Source organism: Staurois parvus, unplaced genomic scaffold (assembly GCF_062004578.1).
Source record: "Staurois parvus isolate SC_StPar_1 unplaced genomic scaffold, SC_StPar_1.0 ptg001867l, whole genome shotgun sequence".
Taxonomy (NCBI): Eukaryota; Metazoa; Chordata; class Amphibia; order Anura; family Ranidae; genus Staurois; species Staurois parvus.
The window spans coordinates 41,600-65,000 of record NW_028319663.1 but is presented as its reverse complement, the minus strand read 5'-3'; the positions used below and the strand labels follow the sequence as shown (position 1 = coordinate 65,000).

Below are 23,401 nucleotides of genomic sequence, written 5' to 3'. Positions count from 1 at the left end.
CTTTTTTTTTCTTCTCTTTTTTTCTTCTCTTTTTTTCTTCTTTTTTTTTTTTTTTCTTCTTCCCTCTGCCTTCCATAGAGACAGGCCTATGGTGCCTCATGGAAATGCAAGCCCTGACACTAAAGATGAATATAACATCTGATCTCTTCTTTCAGAGGCAGCCAATGGAAACGTGCCACAAGGTCAGCGCCCGCCACCTCGTATTAAAAATGTCCAAATCAACAATCAGATAGTTAAGCTGAAATACTGTTACACGTGCAAGATCTTCAGGCCTCCTCGAGCATCACACTGCAGTATATGTGATAACTGTGTGGGTGAGTAACTAGAGAAGGCTGTACCCAAATGGGAATGTTGCGTCTAGAGTGTACCAAATGGGAAATCTGGGTCTACAATGTACCAGAAATAGAATGTTAGATCTACAATGCACCAAAATGAGCTTGTTTGGGTATACAGTGTACCCAAATGAGAGTGTTGAGTATACAGCAGGGGCGGACTGACCACTCGGGCACTGCCCGAGGGCCCAGGGTCAGTAGGGGGCCCCATGAGATGCCCCTGGCACCTTTCATAGGCTTTTTTTGGTGTGGTTTGAGTGTTGGCGACACAGGGGCCCCATGATCCCCTATTTTCCGTGGGCCCCGTAAGTTGTCAGTCCGCCCCGGTATACAGTTTACCTATATGAAAATGTTGGGTATGCAGTGTACACAGATAGTAATGTTGGGTCTACTGGGTACCCAAATGGGAATATTGGATGTACAGGGTACCCAAATAGGAATGTTAGGTCTACAATGAACCCAAATAGGCATGTTGAGTGTATAATGTACCCAGATGAGAATGTGGGTCTACAGTTTAGCAAAATGTGCATGTTGGGTATTTAATGTACCCAAATGGGAATGCTTGGTCTATATTGTACCATAATGGGAATCTGGGTCTATAGAGTACCCAAATGGGAAGGTGGGTCTGCAGGGTACCCAAATGGGAAGGTTGGGTCTGCAGGGTACCCAAATGGGAAGGTTGGGTCTACAGGGTACCCAAATGGGCAAATGGGAAGGTTGGATCTACAGGGTACCCAAATGGGAAAGTTGAGTCTACAGGGTATCCATGTGAGAAGGTTGGATCTACAGGGTACCCATGTGGGAATATTGGATGTACAGGGTACCCATGTGGGAATAGGCATGTTGAGTGTATAATGTACCCAGATGAGAATGTGGGTCTACAGTTTAGCAAAACGTGCATGTTGGGTATTTAATGTACCCAAATGGGAATGCTTGGTCTATATTGTACCCAACTGGGAAGGTTGGGTCTACCAGTGTACACAAATGGGAAAGTTGGGTCTACCAGGGTACCCGAATAGGAAAGTTGGGTCTACCAGGGTACCCGAATGAGAAGGTTGGGTCTACCAGGGTACCCAAATGAGAAGGTTGGGTCTACCAGGGTACCCAAATGAGAAGGTTGGGTCTACCAGGGTACCCAAATGAGAAGGTTGGGTCTACAGGGTACCCAAAAGAGAAGGTTGGGTCTACCAGTGTACCAAAATGAGAAGGTTGCATTTACAATGTACTCAATTGGGAATGCCAAGTCTACAGGGTACTCAAAAGGGAAGGTTGGATCTACCAGTGCACCAAAATGAGAACATTGGGCATACAGTGTACCCAGATTAGAAAGTTGGGTGTTCAGTGTGCGCAAATGGGAATGTTGGGTATATAGTGTACCTGAATGGGAATGCTGGGTATACTGTGTACCTAGATTTGAATGTTAGATATACAGTGTATCTAGATGTGATGCCCTCAGTGCTGCTCCTCCATACTCGCAGTAGAGTGAGCATAGTCACCCCACGACAGGAACCGTTACTTGAAGAATCACCAGGTGAAAATAAATAAGAAAAACTAGAGAAAGGAAACTATTGCAGCCACCACATCACAGTTCTCTTTTCTCGATTTGGCATCTCCATTTCATGTCATTATGTAGAGTAAAAAATGACCTTTCTTGCAACAAGTGGGGGGGATGAAGACTAGGGAACGGATCATATAATCTTTCCTGGGAGGAGTATTGTGTGTTTTTCTTGTCATTGGAGACTGCAGAAAATCTTTTTTTCAGTCTGGGAGAAATTGTCTGGCAGACGTAGAGTGGGAGAATAGTGGAATGACCAGGGGCGGACTGACAACTCATGGGGCCCCCGGGCAATAGGGAAGCAAGGGGCCCCTGTGTCCTCACCCACACTCGAAACCGCACCCAAAATATCCTATGAAAGGTACTAGTGGCATCTCATGGGGCCTCTACTGACCCTGGGCCCTCGGGCAGTGCCCTAGTGCCGGAATGGTCAGTCCACCCCTGGGAATGACCATTGTGCAGCACTACTAAGAAGGCAGTTGAGCCAGAGTGTGTAACAGGGAAATATGACCACCTCATGTACACCCATAATGACTCGCTATATAGAAATAGAACTGTGCTTAGATTTAGATACACTTGAATCTCTCTTGTACATATGGTATATCTTAAACAGAATAACATGAAGAAATGACTGTTTCTTTATTACATTTGTATGCCAGTAAGCTGCTTTTATGCCTCCTGTAATCTCATTTGTCTTCTGTGCCTCCGCAGAGCGTTTTGACCATCACTGTCCATGGGTGGGGAACTGCGTTGGAAAGAGGAATTATCGATACTTCTACCTCTTCATCCTTTCCTTGTCCCTTCTGACAATCTACATATTCGCCTTCAACATCGTCTATGTTGTCCTCAGTGGGTCCCTCCTTCTTTCCACTTCAATGTTTCCTACAGCAGATTGTGGCCTCCCCATAGAAATGGTTATTTAGAAATTGGAAATGTTTGAGTATGAGTGCTGTCTATTCTGTGCAGTAAATGGATGATTTAAAAACTAAGAGCCCATTCACACCAGAGTGGTCCGCTGTGGTGTGTTTCACGCCTTCGCTTTAGTGTGCATTGCATTAAGGTAGTCCATTAGTATAACTAAAGGCATTTTTCTTTTCTTTTTTTTTTAAATTTCTTTTGTGCATTATAGATAGAGGGGAGTGGTATTAGAATACCTGTCAGGTTTTTATTGCTGTCTGTGGCCATTAGGGAAATTCACCCTCTCTTTTATAGTGTATCCAGATGGGAATGTTGGGTCTGCAGTGCACCCAGATTGGAATGTTGGGTCTACAGTGTGCTCAGTAAGGACCATTGGGTATACAGTGCACCCATATGGGAATGTTGGGTTTACAGTATACTCAGATGGGAATGTTGGGTCTACAGTATACTCAGATGGGAATGTTGGGTCTACAGTATACTCAGATGGGAATTTTGAGTCTACAGTATACTCAGATGGGAATTTTGGGTCTACAGTATACTCAGATGGGAATGTTGGGTGTACAGTGTGCTCAGATGGGAATGTTATCTCTATAGTGCACCCAGATTGGAATGTTGGGCCTACAAGTATACCCAGATGGGAATGTTGGGTCTACGATGTACTCAAATGGGAATGTTGGGTATACAGTGTACCCAGATGGGAATGTTGGATATACAGTATACTCAAATGAGAATGTTTGTTTGGTATACAGTGCACCCAGATGGGAATGTTGGATATACAGTGTACTCAAATGGGAATGTTTGGTATACAGTGCACCCAGATGGGAATGTTGGGTCTACAGTGTACTCCAGTGAGAATGTTGGGTCTACAGTGTACCCAGATGGGAATGTTGGGTCTACAGTGTACTCCAGTGGTAATGTTGGGTCTACGGTGTACCAAGATGGAATGTTGGGTCTACGGTTTACCCAAATGGGAATGTTGGGTCTACGGTTTACCCAAATGGGAATGTTGGGTCTACGGTGTACCCAAATAGGAATGTTGGGTCTACGGTGTACCCAGATGGGAATGTTGGGTCTACGGTGTACCCAGATGGGAATGTTGGGTCTACGGTGTACCCAGATGGGAATGTTGGGTCTACGGTGTACCCAGATGGGAATGTTGGGTCTACGGTGTACCCAGATGGGAATGTTGGGTCTACGGTGTACCCAGATGGGAATGTTGGGTCTACGGTGTACCCAGATCTGAATGTTGGGTCTGTGGTGTACCCAGATGGGAATGTTGGGTCTACGGTGTACCCAGATGGGAATGTTGGGTATACAATGTACCCAGATGGGAATATTGGGAATACAATGTACCCAAATGGGAATGTTGGGTTTATAATGTACCCAAATGGGAATGTTGGGTTTATAATGTACCCAAATGGGAATGTTGGGTTTATAATGTACCCAAATGGGAATGTTGGGTCTATGGTGTACCCAGATGAGAATGTTGGGTCTATGGTGTACCCAGATGGGAATGTTGGGTCTACAGTGTGCCCACATAGGAATGTTGGGTCTACAGTGTACCCAGATGGGAACAGTGGGTCTACAGTGCACTCAGATGGGAACAGTGTGTCCACAGTGCACCCAGATGGAAATGTTAGGCATATATCTGTCTATGCCTTGTAAGGAAGATTCTCCCTCTCTTTATACCATTATTCCTAGAACAAGAATAGAGGGGAAATTTTCCAAAGGGGACATGGGACAGGAAATAAAGGGAAATCTTTGCAATGAGATGATGGAGGAGTTATATCCCTCCCTTATTCTATACAATAGGGGAATAAAATTGCCTTTAGATCTCCTGCAAATGGGCTTCCAAATGCACCGCAGCAGACAAAAAATTGCCATTAAAGAGAAGCTTCAGCCCCCATTTTTTTGTAGCTTTGACCCCTCCCCCCCTGTGCTGCCACTACAGTGCGTGCGCAGATATACCGAAGGGCTCTGCCTGGCCATCAGGTCCTGACAAAGCCCTTTGCTACATCTGCACACCCGCAGGATATTTCTTGCATGTGTGCAAAGATGCAAAAGTTTTGGGACTGTTGCTCTACCCATCTTTGAACATATGCAGGGAAGCTCGCATGTGTGCAGATGTGTTGCAGGGCTTTGAGAAAGGAAGGGCTTCAAAGCCCTGCGGCACAACTGCGCACACTCAGTATCTTGGAAGAGGGCAGGAGGGGCCCTGGGTATCATTCTCACCTAGGCCAGGAGGGGCCCTGGGTATCATTCTCACCTAGGCCAGGAGGGGCCCTGGGTATCATTCTCACCTAGGCCAGGAGGGAACCTGGGTATCATTCTCACCTAGGCCAGGAGGGACCCTGGGTACCATTCTCACCTAGGCCAGGAGGGGCCCTGGGTATCATTCTCACCTAGGCCAGGAGGGGCCCTGGGTATCATTCTCACCTAGGCCAGGAGGGGCCCTGGGTATCATTCTCACCTAGGCCAGGAGGGACCCTGGGTATCATTCTCACCTAGGCCAGGAGGGACCCTGGGTACCATTCTCACCTAGGCCAGGAGGGGCCCTGGGTATCATTCTCACCTAGGCCAGGAGGGGCCCTGGGTATCATTCTCACCTAGGCCAGGAGGGGACCTGGGTATCATTCTCACCTAGGCCAGGAGGGACCCTGGGTACCATTCTCACCTAGGCCAGGAGGGGCCCTGGGTATCATTCTCACCTAGGCCAGGAGGGGACCTGGGTATCATTCTCACCTAGGCCAGGAGGGAACCTGGGTATCATTCTCACCTAGGCCAGGAGGGGCCCTGGGTATCATTCTCACCTAGGCCAGGAGGGGCCCTGGGTATCATTCTCACCTAGGCCAGGAGGGGCCCTGGGTATCATTCTCACCTAGGCCAGGAGGGGCCCTGGGTATCATTCTCACCTAGGCCAGGAGGGACCCTGGGTATCATTCTCACCTAGGCCAGGAGGGGCCCTGGGTATCATTCTCACCTAGGTCAGGAGGGGCCATGGGTATCATTCTCACCTAGGCCAGAAATGCAGAAGTGATGCTTTGCAGGCCTTTCTAGGCTTCATTTTCAAAACGGACCAGAGCAAGACTTTGTCTACCTGGAGGTACATTATCTGTTAGAGGTGGAGTTGGCCTTCAGGTCACTTAACAAAATAGGTCCTTCTTTTGATCTGTGTCTTCAAGTGAGATTCTGTTTTATAATACTCCTTTTATATGTCATTATTTTTCTCTTTTTAGATTCCGTAAAAGTTGGCTTCCTGAACACGCTGAAAGAAAGTCCAGGAACATATCCTTCTACTGATAGAATGCAGCCCGATGTGTGGGACCCAGTACTGCTGATAATGCCTATCTAGGGCCTTTTTTTTTTTTGTTCAGTTTTGGATGGAGGGTTAGACCCCCCCCCCCCCCCCCTGTCAGGTTTGTTGCTTTCTGCATCTCTGCTGGGGAAATTCCCCCTCACCAGAACTAAGAGCTCACTCACACCAGCAGCATTGGGCACCATAACCCAGTGTATAGACAAGGCAGGTCTCAGGTCCTATGGTTTTAGCTCAGTCCATTATGATCTGTTGCAGCACCTCGCATTGCGCAAAATATGCAACGTCTTTTTTTTTTTTTCCCCTAAAAAAAAAAAAAAAGTGTTACTTTTTTTGCAGCGCGTTCCCAGGTGCTGTAACGGATCGTGGAGCACTGCAGTGCATGGAAATGTGCAGAAGTATAACCCGCAACAATGTTTTTTTTTTCGTATACATTGAAATCTAAAATGTTTTGTATGTTCTTTTAACCCCCGAACATTATATATTTTGTATGTAGGAAATAGAATGGTGCTAGTTGCAATTTTTTTTTTTTTCAGCGCTATGTTTGCTCGGCCATTTACCAAAGCATATTTTTTTGAAAAAATACACTAAAATTAAATTTTTTTTTGTGCAATAAACACATTAATATACGCAATTTTTTGGTAAAATAAAAAAAGATTGGGATGCATCAAGTAAATAGATACCAAACATGTTAAGTCTTAAAATTGCACACACCTTTGGAATCGCAGAAAACTATGGTCCTCAAAATTGTCCATAGGTGGCACTTTAAAATTCTTTACAGGTCATCAGATTGAAGTGTAAATTCTGACCCTAAGATTATTACTGCCACTCTGATGTCCGTATCAATATCGCAGATATGCAACGCAATTTATGGTTACTTTCATGTGCTCGCCCTTCGCTGCTCTTTTTAATTGGGGTGTGGATGGGGTGACAGGGATACTTTAAAGAAATAAAACATTTTTACCCTTTTTTTTTTTTTTTTCTTTAACCCCTTACACCAGCGCCTCCCGGCCCTTTAAGGGTTTCAGAAGCCAGGAGGCGGGGCGGGGTTTGTGGTCATTTGACCGCCGTGACACGCCGTCACAGTGGTCACATGATCGGGAAAGGTCCCGATCGAAAGAGGAGATCGGGACCTTTCCGTGAGTACCGGACATGTATGCTGGGAGCGCGCAGGGCACGCGCTCTCAGCACATATGTTCTTTTTTAATGGAACGCGAATGTGTGGCCGCTTGGCGTCTAGGCCCTGATGCCAGGAGGCAGCACATTTGCATTCGGCGGCGTGAAGAGGTTACATTTATTGCTGTCACAAGGCAGCTAACAAGCCATCTGTGATAGCACTGGGCAGGAGACAGGTCCTCTTTATAGAGACATTAAAGTGATAATAAATGCAAAAAAAAAAAATTATATTGCCTGCTCTGTGTTATGGTTTTGCACAGAGCAGCCCTCACTCTCTTCCTCTCAGGTCCCCCACCGGCGCTCCTGGCCCCTCCCTCGTGAGGGGCACCCAAGTAGGCTCACGCCCAAGCCGCTGCCTGTGTGTCCATTCATACACAGAGGCATGGCTCGTTCCCACTCTCTCCCCATTGGCTCACTGGTTGTGATTGACAGCAGCAAGAGCCAATGAAATGGTCAGGCTGAAAAAAAAAAAATAACATCGAACACTTGTATAAGCAACTTTTTTTTCATCTCCGTGTGAATGGGGCCTGAATCATTTTATGATCAGGTGGTCTGACGCAACCGCAGATAATCATTCGATCAGTTAGAAACAAATTAAAAATATTTGTCTTGCCAGCATCAAAATCTATCAAATGCCAGGTCTGTAATTTGTGATGATTGGATAGATAAGATGTGATTGTAACTTACGATCGTACGTTTTCAGTCACATCATTCCATTCTGTAATCTCAAAATCTGATCGGTCAAAATGCAATTGCATTCATAAAGGAAGTATCCCAGTGCTGCCGATTATATGCAAACCGATCAAGTCATTTTCCACTTTTTCCAATTGACTCAGTTTGAACAAATCTGACTTAAATTCAGTCTAAACCAATCGGAAGGGACGTTATGGCTATTCTCTGTGGGTTCCATCGTTTTGATTGAATTGCACATCGATCAGATAAAATTGAAGTGTATATGGCCTCCATTAAGCTTTGATTCTGGTGGCCATAGACGTATGATTTGTGTTTTGGTTTAAATATGAACGATCACCAACAAGAGATATATTGCTGGATAGAAATATTGAATCATGGAGCGCATGCCAATTAAATTATCATTTTATGATCAGTTTTTTTTTTGTTGTTTTTTTTTTATACAAGTACAGATATTTGAGAGCCAGACCGACTGACAGACAGACATCTTGTCCACCAGGCATTTCTGTCCGATAATGCACCACTGCGCCCAGAAAATTGTTGCAATTACAAATGTTTAGGCATTCTCATTCTCAGAGTTTATTTTCTTTGTATCGGTATGACACAAGAAAGTGAAGAAACAAAAAGCCAAATCTGACACATTCCATGCAAAACCCTAAAAATGGACTGGGCAAAATTATTGGGCCCCCTCGTTGTAATATTTAGTAGCAAACCCCTTAGGGAAAAAAAACTGAAATCAATGGCTTCCTGTAACCATCAATGAGTTTCTTCCACCTCTCTACTGGAATTTTGGATCGCTCTTCTTTCACCAACTGCTCCAGGTCTCTCAGATTGGAAGGGTTCCTTTTCCCAACTGCTGTTCTGAGATCTCTCCACAGGAGCTCTATGGGATTGAGATCTGGACTCATTGCTGGCCAGTTCAGTCCTCTCCAACGCTTTGTCTGAAACCATTTCTGGGGGCTTTTTGACGTGAGCTTTGGGTCATTGTCCTGCTGGAAGACCATGACCTTTGACATTGGAGACCCAACTTTCTGAGACCGGGCCCTGCATTGTACCCCATAATTCTTTGGTAGTCTTCAGATATCATAATGCCATGCACACAGCCAAGACATCCAGTGCCTGAAGCAGCAAAGCAACCCCAAACCATCAGTGACCCCCACCATGTGTGACTGTAGGGACTGGATAATTTTCTTTAAAGGCCTCATTGCTTTTTCTGAAATCAGTAGAATGATGGGCTTGACCAAAAAGCTGTCATTTTGTTCCATCTGTCCACAGCACATTCTCCCAAAAGGACTTTGGCTTCCTCAGGTAAGTTTTGGCAAACTCCAATCTGGCTTTTTTTTCTTCATGTTTCTCTGTCAGCAGTGGGGTCCTCCTGGATCTCCTACCATATTTCTATGTCGGCAGTGAGGTCCTCCTGGGTCTCCTACCATATTTCTGTGTCTGCAGTGGGGTCCTCCTGGGTCTCCTACCATATTTCTGTGTCAGCAGTGAGGTCCTCCTGGGTCTCCTACCATATTTCTGTGTCAGCAGTGGGGTCCTCCTGGATCTCCTACCACATTTCTGTGTCAGCAGTGGGGTCCTCCTGGATCTCCTACCACATTTCTGTGTCAGCAGTGAGCTCCTCCTGGATCTCCTACCACATTTCTGTGTCAGCAGTGAGGTCCTCCTGGGTCTCCTACCACATTTCTGTGTCAGCAGTGGGGTCCTCCTGGGTCTCCTACCATATTTCTGTGTCAGCAGTGAGGTCCTCCTGGGTCTCCTACCATATTTCTGTGTCAGCAGTGGGGTCCTCCTGGGTCTCCTACCATATTTCTGTGTCAGCAGTGAGGTCCTCCTGGGTCTCCTACCATATTTCTGTGTCAGCAGTGAGGTCCTCCTGGGTCTCCTACCATATTTCTGTGTCAGCAGTGGGGTCCTCCTGGGTCTCCTACCATATTTCTGTGTCAGCAGTGGGGTCCTCCTGGGTCTCCTACCATATTCCTGTGTCAGCAGTGGGGTCCTCCTGGGTCTCCTACCATATTTCTGTGTCAGCAGTGGGGTCCTCCTGGGTCTCCTACCATATTTCTGTGTCAGCAGTGGGGTCCTCCTGGGTTTCCTACCATATTTCTGTGTCAGCAGTGGGGTCCTCCTGGGTCTCCTACCATATTTCTGTATCAGCAGTGGGGTCCTCCTGGGTCTCCTACCATAGCGTCCCTTTTCATTCAGATGGCGACGTATAATGCGAGCTGACATAGTTGTACCCGGTGCCTGAAGGTCAGCTTGAATTTGTCTGGAAGTTGGTTGAGGCTCTTTAGCCACCATTCCAACAATCCTTCATTGCAATCTTTGATCAATTTTTCTCTTTCGTCCAAGTCCAGGGAGATTAACTACAGTTCCATGGGCTGTAAACTTCTTGACAATGTTGCGCACAGTGGACACAGGAATATTAAGATCTCTGGAGATGGACTTGTAACCTTGAGATTGTCCATCAACCATGATTTTCCACAAGTTTTGTTCTCCAATCCTCAGGCAATTCTTTGCGTCTCTTTCTCTTCTCCATGCTTCATGTGGCACACAGAGACACACAACAGAAAGGTGGAGTCCATTTTTCACCATTTTAACTGGTTCCCGGTGTGATTTCTGTATTGTCAGCACCTGGTCATTGATACAGGGGAGTTTAATTACAAATTACAGGAGCATCACAGACTTGGAATTGAATTATTTCTTACAATTTTGTGTCAATAATTCTGTCCAGCAGTTGGGAAAAGGAACCCTTCCAATCTGAGAGACTTGGAGCAGTTGGCGAAAGAAGAGCGCTCCAAAATTCCAGTAGAGAGCTGGAAGAAACTCATTGATGGTTACTGGAAGCCATTGATTTCAGTTTTTTTTCCCCCAAGGGGTGTGCTACCAAATATTACATTGAGATTCCCAATAATTTTGCCCAGTCCATTGTTGGGGTTTTGCATGGAATGTGTCAAGTTTTTGGCTTTCTGTTTCTCCACTTTTTGTGTCATACCGATACAAACAAAAGAAACACGGGAATGCCGAAACATTTGTCATTGCAACAATTTTCTGGGTGAAGTGGTGTGTTATCTGACAGAAATGCGGGGGGGGGGGGGGGAGATTTTTGGCCATGACTGTAGATAAATAGATATTAATATATTTTAGATAATTATATGTTTGATAGATGATCAGCAAGATCCCACCATGACTGGTGAAAATCGGTTGAGAGCTCGCTAAATCGATCAGTTATAGAAGGTCTGTGGTTTAGCATTCTTATTTAATCCAGACTCCCCAGTCATCGAAGGGCTAATTGAATGATCATCTTGATACATTTGTGGCCACTTTTATAGATTACCGTATATAGATTTACAATTTTTAGAATGTTTCCATCGATGGGTTCTATCTCATGCAGACACCCTGGGCCGGTTAGGAGGTACCCTTGTCAAATAAATTTGAATTCCGGCTCAGGTTGTGTTGCAGCTCCTTAACTCCTCTGCACAGTCCTGGAAGTGTTCATCTGTTTCTTCACACTGTGGTCTGTGGTGGGATTAACCGGATTCCATACATTCCTGGTATCTCTGAACCAGACGACCAATGAAGATGTGAGTAAATGGACGGGTGGGGGTGGGTTGTTTTTTTTATTTATTTTGTCATGTTATTAATCTCCTAAATCTGAAATCCAGGTATGGATATTTTATACATAGTTACTTTGTTTCAGCTTAGACTAATGTAACTATGTACTGCATATACCAGGGATCTCCAAACTTTCAAAACAAAAGGCCAGTTTGTGATCCTTAAGACTTTATGGGGGGGCCAGACTGTGGCCAGTGGAAGTAGAAAAGGTTCTGACATCGGTGGGAAAAAACACTAATGGAGGAATTGTGCCCCCATCATTGGTGTCAGTGGGAGGAATTGTGCCCCATCTTTGGTGTCAGGGGGGTAATTGTGCCCCATCTTTGGTGTCAGGGGGGTAATTGTGCCCCATCATTGGTGTCAGTGGGGGGGGGGGATTGTGCCCCATCATTGTCAGTGGGGGGGTAATTGTGCCCCATCATTGGTGTCAATGGGGGTAATTGTACCCCATCATAATGTCAGTGGGGAGGAATTGTGCCCCATCATAATGTCAATGGGGGAGAATTGTGCCCCATCATTAGTGTCAGTAGGGGGAATTGTGCCCCATCATTGGTGTCAGTGGTGGGGAATTGTGCCCCATCATTTGGTGTCAGTGGTGGGGAATTGTGCCCCATCATTGGTGTCAGTGGGGGGAATTGTGCCCCATCATTGGTGTCAGTGGGGGGAAAATGTGCCCCATCATTAGTGTCAGTGGGGGGGGGGAATTGTGCCCCATCATTGGTGTCAGTGGGGGGGGGGATTGTGCCACATCCTTAGTGTCAGTGGGGAGGAATTGTGCCCCATCATTGGTGTCAGTGGGGAGGAATTGTGCCCCATCATTGGTGTCAGTGGGGAGGAATTGTGCCCCATCATTGGTGTCAGTGGGGAGGAATTCTGCCCCATCATTGGTGTCAGTGGGGAGGAATTCTGCCCCATCATTGGTGGTAATTGGGGGGAGGGGGATTATGCCCCATTGTTGGTATCAGTGGATGAAATCATGCCCCAAGGTCTGGATAAAAGCAAGCAAAGGGCCACAGTTTGGAGACCACTGGTGTATGCCACACCTGTGGGATCCCCCTAGAAGCTGGAAATCACTGAAGTTGACTCCACTACTACACCGATGCTACATTGATCTCCAGGTCCCGTGCCGAGTGACTGTCCTGCTGCATTATGAACACAGGAGGTTGGCCACTTGGCTCGGGCACCATTCAGAGAACACTTTGCATTCTATCAATGAATGTAAATCGTTCCCTGATTTGACGAATTAGAGAGGTGAAGTAATGACATCACAATCTCCACTTCGTCCAATCAGAGCGCTTTGCATTTGAGAAAATGCAAGGAAGGTATCTTCTGAATGGCGCCCACTGAGCGAGCAAAGTAAAGTCTCGTGTTCAGTAAACAGAAGGGGACCTGGAAGCTAGTGGAGATCAATGTAGTAACTGTGGTTTTATTTTACAAAAAAAGAATGTACCCCTTACATCCATTAGCTAACCATAATCAACTAGCGCCCCCCCCCCCCACCAGCTGTTCTTTTGTTTTGCAGACTTTTTTTTTTCGTTTGTATATGTTTTTTTGAATAAACCATTTAATATTTTTTTTTGTGCTGGTATGTATTTTGTGTATTACTTGCATGATGCATAACAATAAAATGCTAAAAAATCTATATATATTTATAATATATATATATATATTTATATTATATATTTGTAATATATATATATATTATATATATTAATGTGTGTGTGTGTATATATGTGTATGTATAAAATACATATTTTCTACATTTATGTATTAATATTTATATATATTTTTATTTTATTTTTTTACTGTACTGTATTTTTATTTTACTGTATTTTTTTTATTTTATTATTTATATTACTAAAAATTCTTCCTGCGCCAAGTGAAAAACACTACTACAGGATCTATCCTGCTGCTGTGCAATGTGATGAACACAAAATGTGATAAATATAAATAAACAGCGCAAACATAGACCTCTCTATCAAATCAAATATATAAAGTGCAAACATATATAGAAAATTATATTAGTAGTGAAAGTCCATCATGATAATAGACAACAAAAGTTCAGAAAATTTGTGCAAAAAGATCAAAAATTCTTCTAATGAAAAGAAAAACTTCCACCTTCCACCCGTGCAAACCAACATCAAATGCACTCACCAGATATAGGTGAATGAAACGCCTTTTAGGAATTTTTATGGGATCCTAAACCCTCTTTCGTGTCCACTCTATAGGAATCCTCACCTTCAGTGTAGGCTCCACCATACAACCGGGGAGAGAAAATCTCAGATAGTGTGATATTGCAAACTACCGTTTTTAAATAAAATCAAGGATTAAGGCCACTCACATTTAAATCACTTTAAAAAGGCATATTTATTAGGACAAGCTTCTTCCAGATGGACAATGAATGTCAGACAACCTCCTCAGGAATCTCACATCACAGCTCCAGGATACAGCAGAAGCTCCACAGAGACCAAACATGCACAGATCCCAAAAGATGGCCGCTGGAACGCACCGCTCAGCGTGCGCTCCACTCACCGGAAGTGACGTGAGACGTACGGGGTAAAGACCGGAAATGCGTCAACGCGTTTCGCCCCTCCCATCGGGCGTTCTCAAGACCTTGAGAACGCCCGATGGGAGGGGCGAAACGCGTTGACGCATTTCCGGTCTTTACCCCGTACGTCTCACGTCACTTCCGGTGAGTGGAGCGCACGCTGAGCGGTGCGTTCCAGCGGCCATCTTTTGGGATCTGTGCATGTTTGGTCTCTGTGGAGCTTCTGCTGTATCCTGGAGCTGTGATGTGAGATTCCTGAGGAGGTTGTCTGACATTCATTGTCCATCTGGAAGAAGCTTGTCCTAATAAATATGCCTTTTTAAAGTGATTTAAATGTGAGTGGCCTTAATCCTTGATTTTATTTAAAAACGGTAGTTTGCAATATCACACTATCTGAGATTTTCTCTCCCCGGTTGTATGGTGGAGCCTACACTGAAGGTGAGGATTCCTATAGAGTGGACACGAAAGAGGGTTTAGGATCCCATAAAAATTCCTAAAAGGCGTTTCATTCACCTATATCTGGTGAGTGCATTTGATGTTGGTTTGCACGGGTGGAAGGTGGAAGTTTTTCTTTTCATTAGAAGAATTTTTGATCTTTTTGCACGAATTTTCTGAACTTTTGTTGTCTATTATCATGATGGACTTTCACTACTAATATAATTTTCTATATATGTTTGCACTTTATATATTTGATTTGATAGAGAGGTCTATGTTTGCGCTGTTTATTTATATTTATTATTTATATTAACTTGGCCATGTTTTGTACCTGAAACCTCATTTTAGTTCCATAATTATATAGGAGAAATTATAGAAAACATATTTAGTAAAACTAATTTTATTTCCTTTTTTCATAAAGACACTGATAAAAAAAAAACGGTTTAATTTTTGTCCTATTTTTTTTTTTTCACATCTTTTTGTGTAAAGATCCAAAAGAAAACAAAATACTTTTTTTATGGGAGAACTGATGTATGTGTTACATTACCTTAAGCGGTGACAAAGATGTCGCCAAATAAAATGGTCCATAGAGGAAATGTAAAACTTGCTCTGCTCCGTATGGGCTGTGCAGGTTTGGGAGCCGAGGTGGTTAATTCAGTACAGGTCCACTTTTCCCGCTGGGTTTTCTTTTGTTGTTGGAAACGGTTATGCGCTCTCCGGAGCTGTCGGAGGAGTACAGTGACGCATGCGGCAACCTCTACAGTGACTGCAGCACTAATATGAGTAATGACTTTGGACACACGAAGGGTTGACTTTGGATGAGCAAACGCCTCCAGTGTCTTCGTATACTGAGAATCTGAGTGAGGTCACCCTGAGGTATGAGCCAGTCTGTGCCTCACCGCCGTCACGTCTTCCCAGCAAGCACGTGACTTCACAATATTGAATTTCCTGCAGATGGGTAATAATTACACCTTGATGTTCTTTTAGCTGTAGTAGATCAAAGCCACCAACCAGATATCGGTTCACTGGAGTCAGTTTTGCAAAAGACCAGCTGTGATTGGTTGCTTTTTTTTTAATCCATCCAATTTCTAGTAGTGAGTTGTGGTGCCATTCATTGGCAAGCTGTATAAATGACACAACAGCACTCAGTGGCAAAATACGTGTGCCAAGGCATAAGGCTTTGGTGTGAACCCATCCCTTAAGATTTGGTAAAGGGTGATTTAAAGTGATTGAGCTTAGGGCTTGTTCACACTAGTGCATTGCAGCAACGCACTGTAAAACTTGCCGGTGCCAATTGGCATGAGCAACTGCTTGACATCGGTGATCTCTTTAGCCGTCTGTGAAGGTGACGTTTGGACCTCCACTGCAATGGGGACATTGTCCATACTGACCAGCAATGTAATGGGATCATTCATCTCACTAGACATCAGTGTATTGAAAGACATTCTTCCCACTGGCCATCCATGAAATGGGGGGCATTCTTCCCACTGGCCATCCATGACATAGGGGGCATTCTTCCCAATGGCCATCCATGACATAGGGGGCATTCTTCCCACTGGCCATCCATGAAATGGGGGGCATTCTTCCCACTGGCCATCCATGACATAGGGGGCATTCTTCCCAATGGCCATCCATGACATAGGGGGCATTTTTTCCACTGGCCATCCATGAAATGGGGGGCATTCTTCCCACTGGCCATCCATGAAATGGGGGGCATTCTTCCCACTGGCCATCCATGACATAGGGAGCATTCTTCCCACTGGCCATCCATGAATTGGGGGGCATTCTTCCCACTGGCCATCCATGAATTGGGGGGCATTCTTCCCACTGGCCATCCATGAAATGGGGGCATTCTTCCCACTGGCCATCCATGACATGGGGGGCATTCTTCCCACTGGCCATCCATGACATGGGGGGCATTCTTCCCACTGGCCATCCATGAAATGGGGGGCATTCTTCCCACTGGCCATCCATGAAATGGGGGCATTCTTCCCACTGGCCATCCATGACATGGGGGGCATTCTTCCCACTGGCCATCCATGAAATGGGGGGCATTCTTCCCACTGGCCATCCATGAAATGGGGGGCATTCTTCCCACTGGCTATCCATGAAATGGGGGGCATTCTTCCCACTGGCCATCCATGAAATGGGGGGCATTCTTCCCACTGGCCATCCATGAAATGGGGGGCATTCTTCCCACTGGCCATCCATGAAATGGGGGGCATTCTTCCCACTGGCCATCCATGAATTCGGGGCATTCTTCCCACTGGCCATCTATGAAATGGGGGGCATTCTTCCCACTGGCCATCCATGAAATGGGGGGCATTCTTCCCACTGGCCATCCATGAAATGGGGGGCATTCTTCCCACTGGCCATCCATGAATTCGGGGCATTCTTCCCACTGGCCATCTATGAAATGGGGGGCATTCTTCCCACTGGTCATCAATGAAATGGGAGGTATTCTTCCCTCTGGCCATCGATGAAATGGGTGACTTTCCTCACACTGGTCATAAAGGCAATGGAGACAATCTTCTCAAGGACCATCAATGTATTGGAAGACATTCTTCCCAATGATCATCAATGTAATGGAGGACATTATTCCCAATGACCATCAATATAACGGGGGGCATTCTTTCCACTGGCCATCAATGTAATAAGGGCATTCTTCCCAGTTACTATCAATGTAATAGGAGACCTTCTTCCTAACAACCATCAATGTACTGGGGGGCAATCTTCCAACTGACCATGAAGGTAATGGGGGGTATTTTCCATTTGACCATGAAAGTAATGGGAGCATTCTCCGCACTGGACAACAAAGTAATGGGGGCATTCTTCCCATTGACCACCATTGTATCGGGGACATTCTTCCCAACGACCACCACTGTATTGGGGACATTCTTCCCACTGACCACCATTGTATTGGGGACATTCTTCCCACTGACCACCATTGTATTGGGGACATTCTTCTCACTGACCACCATTGTATTGGGTGCATTCTTCCCACTGACCACCATTGTATTGGGTGCATTCTTCCCACTGGCTTTCAATGTACATCAGTGTAAATGGAGACATTCTTCCCACTGGCTTTCAATGTGATGGGGCATTCTTCCCACTGGCTTTCAATGTGATGAGGGTATTCTTCCCACTGACCATCAATGTGATGAGGGCATTCTTCCCACTGACCATCAATCTAATGGGGATGTTCCTCCTACTGACTATTATTGTAATGGTACCATTCTTCCTACTGACCATCAATTTATTTGGGGGCATTCTTCCCACTGACCATCAATGTCACCATTAAGTGGCATTCTTCCCACTAATTCCCAAGGAATTTGTTTTAGCAGGTTTCCAATGAGACCTAAAATTTGTTTAAAGGGTTTCTCTTGGGTTAGAAGGTTGATAACGGCTGATTTGGCCGATAAGTTGTGTATATAAGCCTAGTAATAGTTGACCTCTTGTTACATGTACAGTAATAATTCTGTGATAACAATTTCTGTCTTTATCTTCCACAGATTAAAGGGTCTTGGACAGGTAAAAACCGCGTGCAGAACCCGTACAGTTATGGCAACCTTGCGAAGAACTGCTGCGAAGTGTTGTGTGGTCCTGTTCAGCCCAGGTATGGCGGCACTCTCACATTTTGTTCCTTTTACAGGGGAAGCAGGAGCACATCATTGTAGAGGAGAATATAATGGCACAATTTTACTTTCATATGTATTGTAGTTCTTCCTTACAACGTTGGAAAATACCTTTTTGTATCTAAGTTCCTACAGCAGAATGAAAGCCTAAACATTTGCCTTTGTCTGGACATTGCGGGTAATTTTAAGTTCTCCAGTCTCAGCTGCAATGTTATACTTCATCCAAGTAGTGAATCTGCAGCTCGGCCAATGCGGATCCTTAGCAGTTCTCTGCCAAAGAAGTAGCACGCCAAAACTCCATGTTAGAAAAGGCTGAGTCCTTCATTCTGAATGCAGCAGTGCTGAGAAAATGTCATGTCACACTAAAAATGATTCAACTCTATTAAAAGGTACAGCATGTGGCCAAAAATAGGTGGATCCCTAACCATCACACCTGCCATATGGCCAAAAATAGGTGCACACCTAACTATCATACCTACTATATACCCAAAATAGGTTGACCCCTGACCATCACACCTACTATATGGCCAAAAATAGGTGGACCCCTAACCATCATACCTACAATTTGGCCAAAAATAATTGAACCTTGACCATCACACTTACTATATGGCCAAAAATAGGTGGATCCATAACCATCACACCTACTTTATGGCCAAAATTGCGTTGATCCCTAACCATCACACCTACTCTGTGGCCAAAAATAGATGAACCCTGACCATCACACCTACTATATGGCCAAAAATAGGTGAACCCCTAACCATCATACCTACAATATGGCCAAAAATAGATGAACCCTGACCATCACACTTACTACATGGCGAAAATTAGGTGGATCCATAACCATCACGCGTACTTTATGGCCAAAATCGCGTAGATCCCTAACCATCATACCTACAATATGGCCAAAAATAGATGGACCCCATCCATCACACCTGCTATATGGCCAAAAAACAGGTGGACCCCAACCATCACACCTACTATATCTGCTTCTGCGTCACCCTATAGTAGAAATACTGCTACAGGGTGGCACAGGTGTGCAAAATCACGTGTGTGTGTGTATATATATGTATGTGATTTTGCAGTTCCTGGTAGGAGGCGTGCGCCACCATTCTCGGCCTCGCTGTAAATGTCCGGGCCCCAGCCAGTGGTTCCCCGCCGACACCTGGTGATCGCTGGCTAACACAGACGGGAGAGAGACCTGTATGTAAACAACACAGATCTCTCCCCTGTCAGCTCCTGCACACTGCTTTGTATGGCTCTGCATAGCACTCATAGAACTCTTTGATCGCCCCACATGTTAACCTCTTCCTGCCCAGTGCCATTAGTACAGTGTCAATAGCACTGATCACTGTATTGTTGTCACTGGGGATGTCAGTGACGCCAAGTCAGTTGTCAATGTCAGAATTCCCGCTATAAGTCGCTGATCGCCGCCATTACTAGTAAAAAAAAATCCAGTATATATACCGCCATTTGTAAACGCTATAATTTTCATGTAAACCAATTTACACGTATTGGGATTTTTTTTTTAGCAAAGACATGGAGCAGAATACATTTTGGCTGAAATTTATGATTAAATTAGATTTTTTTTTTATTTTTTCTAATAGACATGTTTAACAGCAAAAAGTCCAAAATATTGTTTTTGTTTTCAAAATTGTCGTCTTTTTTTTTTTTTTTTTGTTTATAGCACAAAAAATTAAAACCTCAGAGGCGATCAAATACCACCGACAGAAAGCTCTATTTGTGGGAAAAAAAGAACGTAAATTTAAATTGGGTGCAGCTTTGCATGACTGCGCAATTGTCAGTTAAAGTAACGCAGCGCCATATCGCAAAAAATGGCCTGGTCAGGAAGGGGGTAAATCCTCTGGAGGGCAAGTGGTTAAGGCCAAAAATAGGTTGACCCCTCTTCATCACACCTACTATATAGCCAAAAATAGGTGGACTCCAACCATTATACCTACTATATGGCCAAACATATGAGGACCCCAACCATTATATCTACTATATGGCCAAAAATCGGTTGATCCCTAACCATCATATCTGTTATATGGCCATATAATAGGTGGACGCCAAACATCACACCTACTATATGGCCAAAAATACTGGGACCCCTGCTCATCACACCTACTACATGATCAAAAATAGGTGGACCCCTAACACCATCACACCTACTACATGGCCAAAAATAGGTGAACCCCTGATCATTACACCTACTATATGGCCAAAAATACTGGGACCCCTGATCATCACACCTACTACATGGCCAAAAATAGGTGGACCTCTAACCATCACACCTACTACATGGCCAAACATAGGTGGACCTCTAACCATCACACCTACTACATGGCCAAACATAGGTGGACACCTGATCATTACACCTACTATATGGCCAAAAATACTGGGACCCCTGATCATCACACCTACTACATGATCAAAAATAGGTGGACCCCTAACACCACACTTATATTATAGCCAAAAATAGGTGGACCCCTAACCCATCACACATACTACATGGCCAAAAATAGGTGGACCCCTGATCAATACACCTACTATATGGCCAAAAATATTGGGATCCCTGATCATCACACCTACTACATGACCAAAAATAGGTGGACCTCTAACCATCACACCTACTACATGGCCAAACATAGGTGGACCTCTAACCATCACACCTACTACATGGCCAAACATAGGTGGACACCTGATCATTACACCTACTATATGGCCAAAAATACTGGGACCCCTGATCATCACACCTACTACATGATCAAAAATAGGTGGACCCCTAACACCACACTTATATTATAGCCAAAAATAGGGGGACCCCTAACCCATCACACCTACTACATGGCCAAAAATAGGTGGACCCCTGATCAATACACCTACTATATGGCCAAAAATATTGGGATCCCTGATCATCACACCTACTACATGACCAAAAATAGGTGGACCCCTGATCAATACACCTACTATATGGCCAAAAATATTGGGATCCCCTATCATCACACCTACTACATGACCAAAAATAGGTGGACCCCTAACCCATCACACCTACTACATGTCCAAAAATTTGTGGACCCATAGCCCATCACACCTACTACATGACCAAAAATAGGTGGACCCCTAACACCACACCTACTATATGGCCAAATATAGGTGGACCCCTGATCATTACACCTACTGTATGGCCAAAAGTAGGGGGGGGGGTTTAAGTGCATTTTTTTAGTATGCTTTTTTTGCGGCATGTATAGAACACCAATGAACAGCATGTTATGCTTCTTCAGAAATCTTTTTTCTCAAGTATGTCACATGGTCACAAATGTCTGCTTTCCACTGGTACCAAATAAAATGGCCCCTGCTGACCATGGTTCCAGGCGTTGATCGCACAGCCTGCAGATATTACCAGCTTCTTGTATTCCTGGAATCCTGGGAATATTATCGATTTCACTTTAATATGTAAATTGTTGCATCAGCTCTGCAACCTCCGATAAAAAGCAATCTCGGTGCTTGCGCTCCAGTATTGGATTGTCCACACCAGCATTAAATCTCCGGAATATGGGCGACACCCTGGAACATCTCCAGCTGTTCTCTCCGTAAACACCATTGTAGTTCATGGTGGAAATTCATTTTCCTATCTGGATGATTCTGTTGTCTTTAAAACAACTTTTTGACCTTTTGAATGTTTCCTAAAAGCGTTAAAGATTGCTAACATTTTAAAGTAGTGGGGGGTCTTAAATTCTCCCCCTGACCTTTCCTTCAGTCTTGAACAGGTGAACTAAAATGGCTTACGCTGATTTCAATGGGAATTAGAAGCTTCTGCAAGTCCGATAGAGCCCGTCTTATTTCCTGACTGAAGGACATCCAACACCATCTAGCGCTTTCCTCCCCAGCCTGGCTGTCCCGACTCCCTAGTCCACCTATTGTTCATTGGATTTCAATCCTTTTAGTCATGGAGGCTTAGCATTACTTTTGGGCGTTACCTAGGTGGGCCTGCATGCAGAACAGCCTGCCTCCAAAGGACCCTCTACCTCTTCTTTTTGGCAATCTGGAACTGCTTTTTACAGGGGTTCGTTCAACTCAGCTCACCACACTTCGTGCCACAAAACCATGGCTGTCCTCCTGCCTGTTGGTCATGAGAAGAGCTATATTGAAAACGTGGGTTTCCAATAGTCCCCCATTTATCTCAGATGTCAAGTCAGATCTTATTGCCCTTCTTTGGACCAGCTCAACCTTCTAACCTCATCTCATCAGCAAAGAGAGGAGCAATACAATCGAAAATGGAGACTCTATATTCGAAAATCCTTCCCGACCTCAGAGCAACAGTTCTTCCTTCATGGCTCTTCTGCGATGATATAATCCGGAAATATGATCCAGTACTCCTGTCTTGTTTTCCTATGTTCTAAGGCTACATAACTACGTATAACTCATACACTCTCACGGCTTCAACTACCACCTATATGCCGACGACACGCAAATCTATCTCTCAACCCCCCACCTCACCCCCTCAGTCTCCGCCCGAATCACACACCTACTGAGCGACATATCAGACTGGATGCCGCTCCACTTCCTTAAACTAAACCTCTCCAAAACCAAATTTCTTGTCTTCCCCCCCAGCCCGGACACTACCCCCCATTGACTTCTCCATCATGTCCGACAACGCCACCATCAAACCCACCCCGCAGGCCAGAGTACTTGGTGTCATTCTGGACTTCAACCTATCCTTCCAGCCCCAAGTCCAATCTTTAACAAACTCATGCAGACTCCACCTCCGCAACATGCAGACTCCACCTCCGCAACATCGCCAAAATCCGCACGTTCCTAACCCCAGAAACCACTAAACAGCTCATCCACTCCCTCATCATATCACGACTCGACTACTGCAACTCCCTCCTCACTGGCCTGCCTCGCCGCTGGCTATCCCCGCTTCAGTCCATCCTGAATATGGCTGCCAGACTCATCCACCTTACCAACCGCTCCATCTCCGCCACCCCCCTCTGCCAATCCCTCCACTGGCTTCCGATTGCGCAACGGATCAAATTCAAAATCCTAACACTGACGTACAAAGCCGCCCACCATACTGCCCCGAACTACATCACTGACCTAATATCCAAGTACCGCCCAACACGCACACTCCGCTCCTCACAAGACCTCCTTCTCTCTAGTTCCCTGGTCTCCTCCTCCCAT

At 44.9% G+C, this 23,401-nt stretch overlaps 1 protein-coding gene across 2 annotated transcripts in view; it reads left to right on the top strand.

The window, feature by feature from the left end:
- The window catches only part of ZDHHC9 (zDHHC palmitoyltransferase 9), a 60,220-nt gene that overhangs the window by 22,228 nt on the left and 14,591 nt on the right, over nucleotides 1-23,401 (top strand). For both annotated transcript variants that reach the window (XM_089664247.1, XM_089664246.1), the window contains exons 3-7: nucleotides 156-314; nucleotides 2,599-2,736; nucleotides 6,042-6,091; nucleotides 11,470-11,571; nucleotides 18,098-18,201. In XM_089664247.1, the coding sequence (XP_089520373.1) occupies nucleotides 156-314; nucleotides 2,599-2,736; nucleotides 6,042-6,091; nucleotides 11,470-11,571; nucleotides 18,098-18,201 (553 nt within the window). The remainder of the gene's footprint in view (nucleotides 1-155; nucleotides 315-2,598; nucleotides 2,737-6,041; nucleotides 6,092-11,469; nucleotides 11,572-18,097; nucleotides 18,202-23,401) is intronic.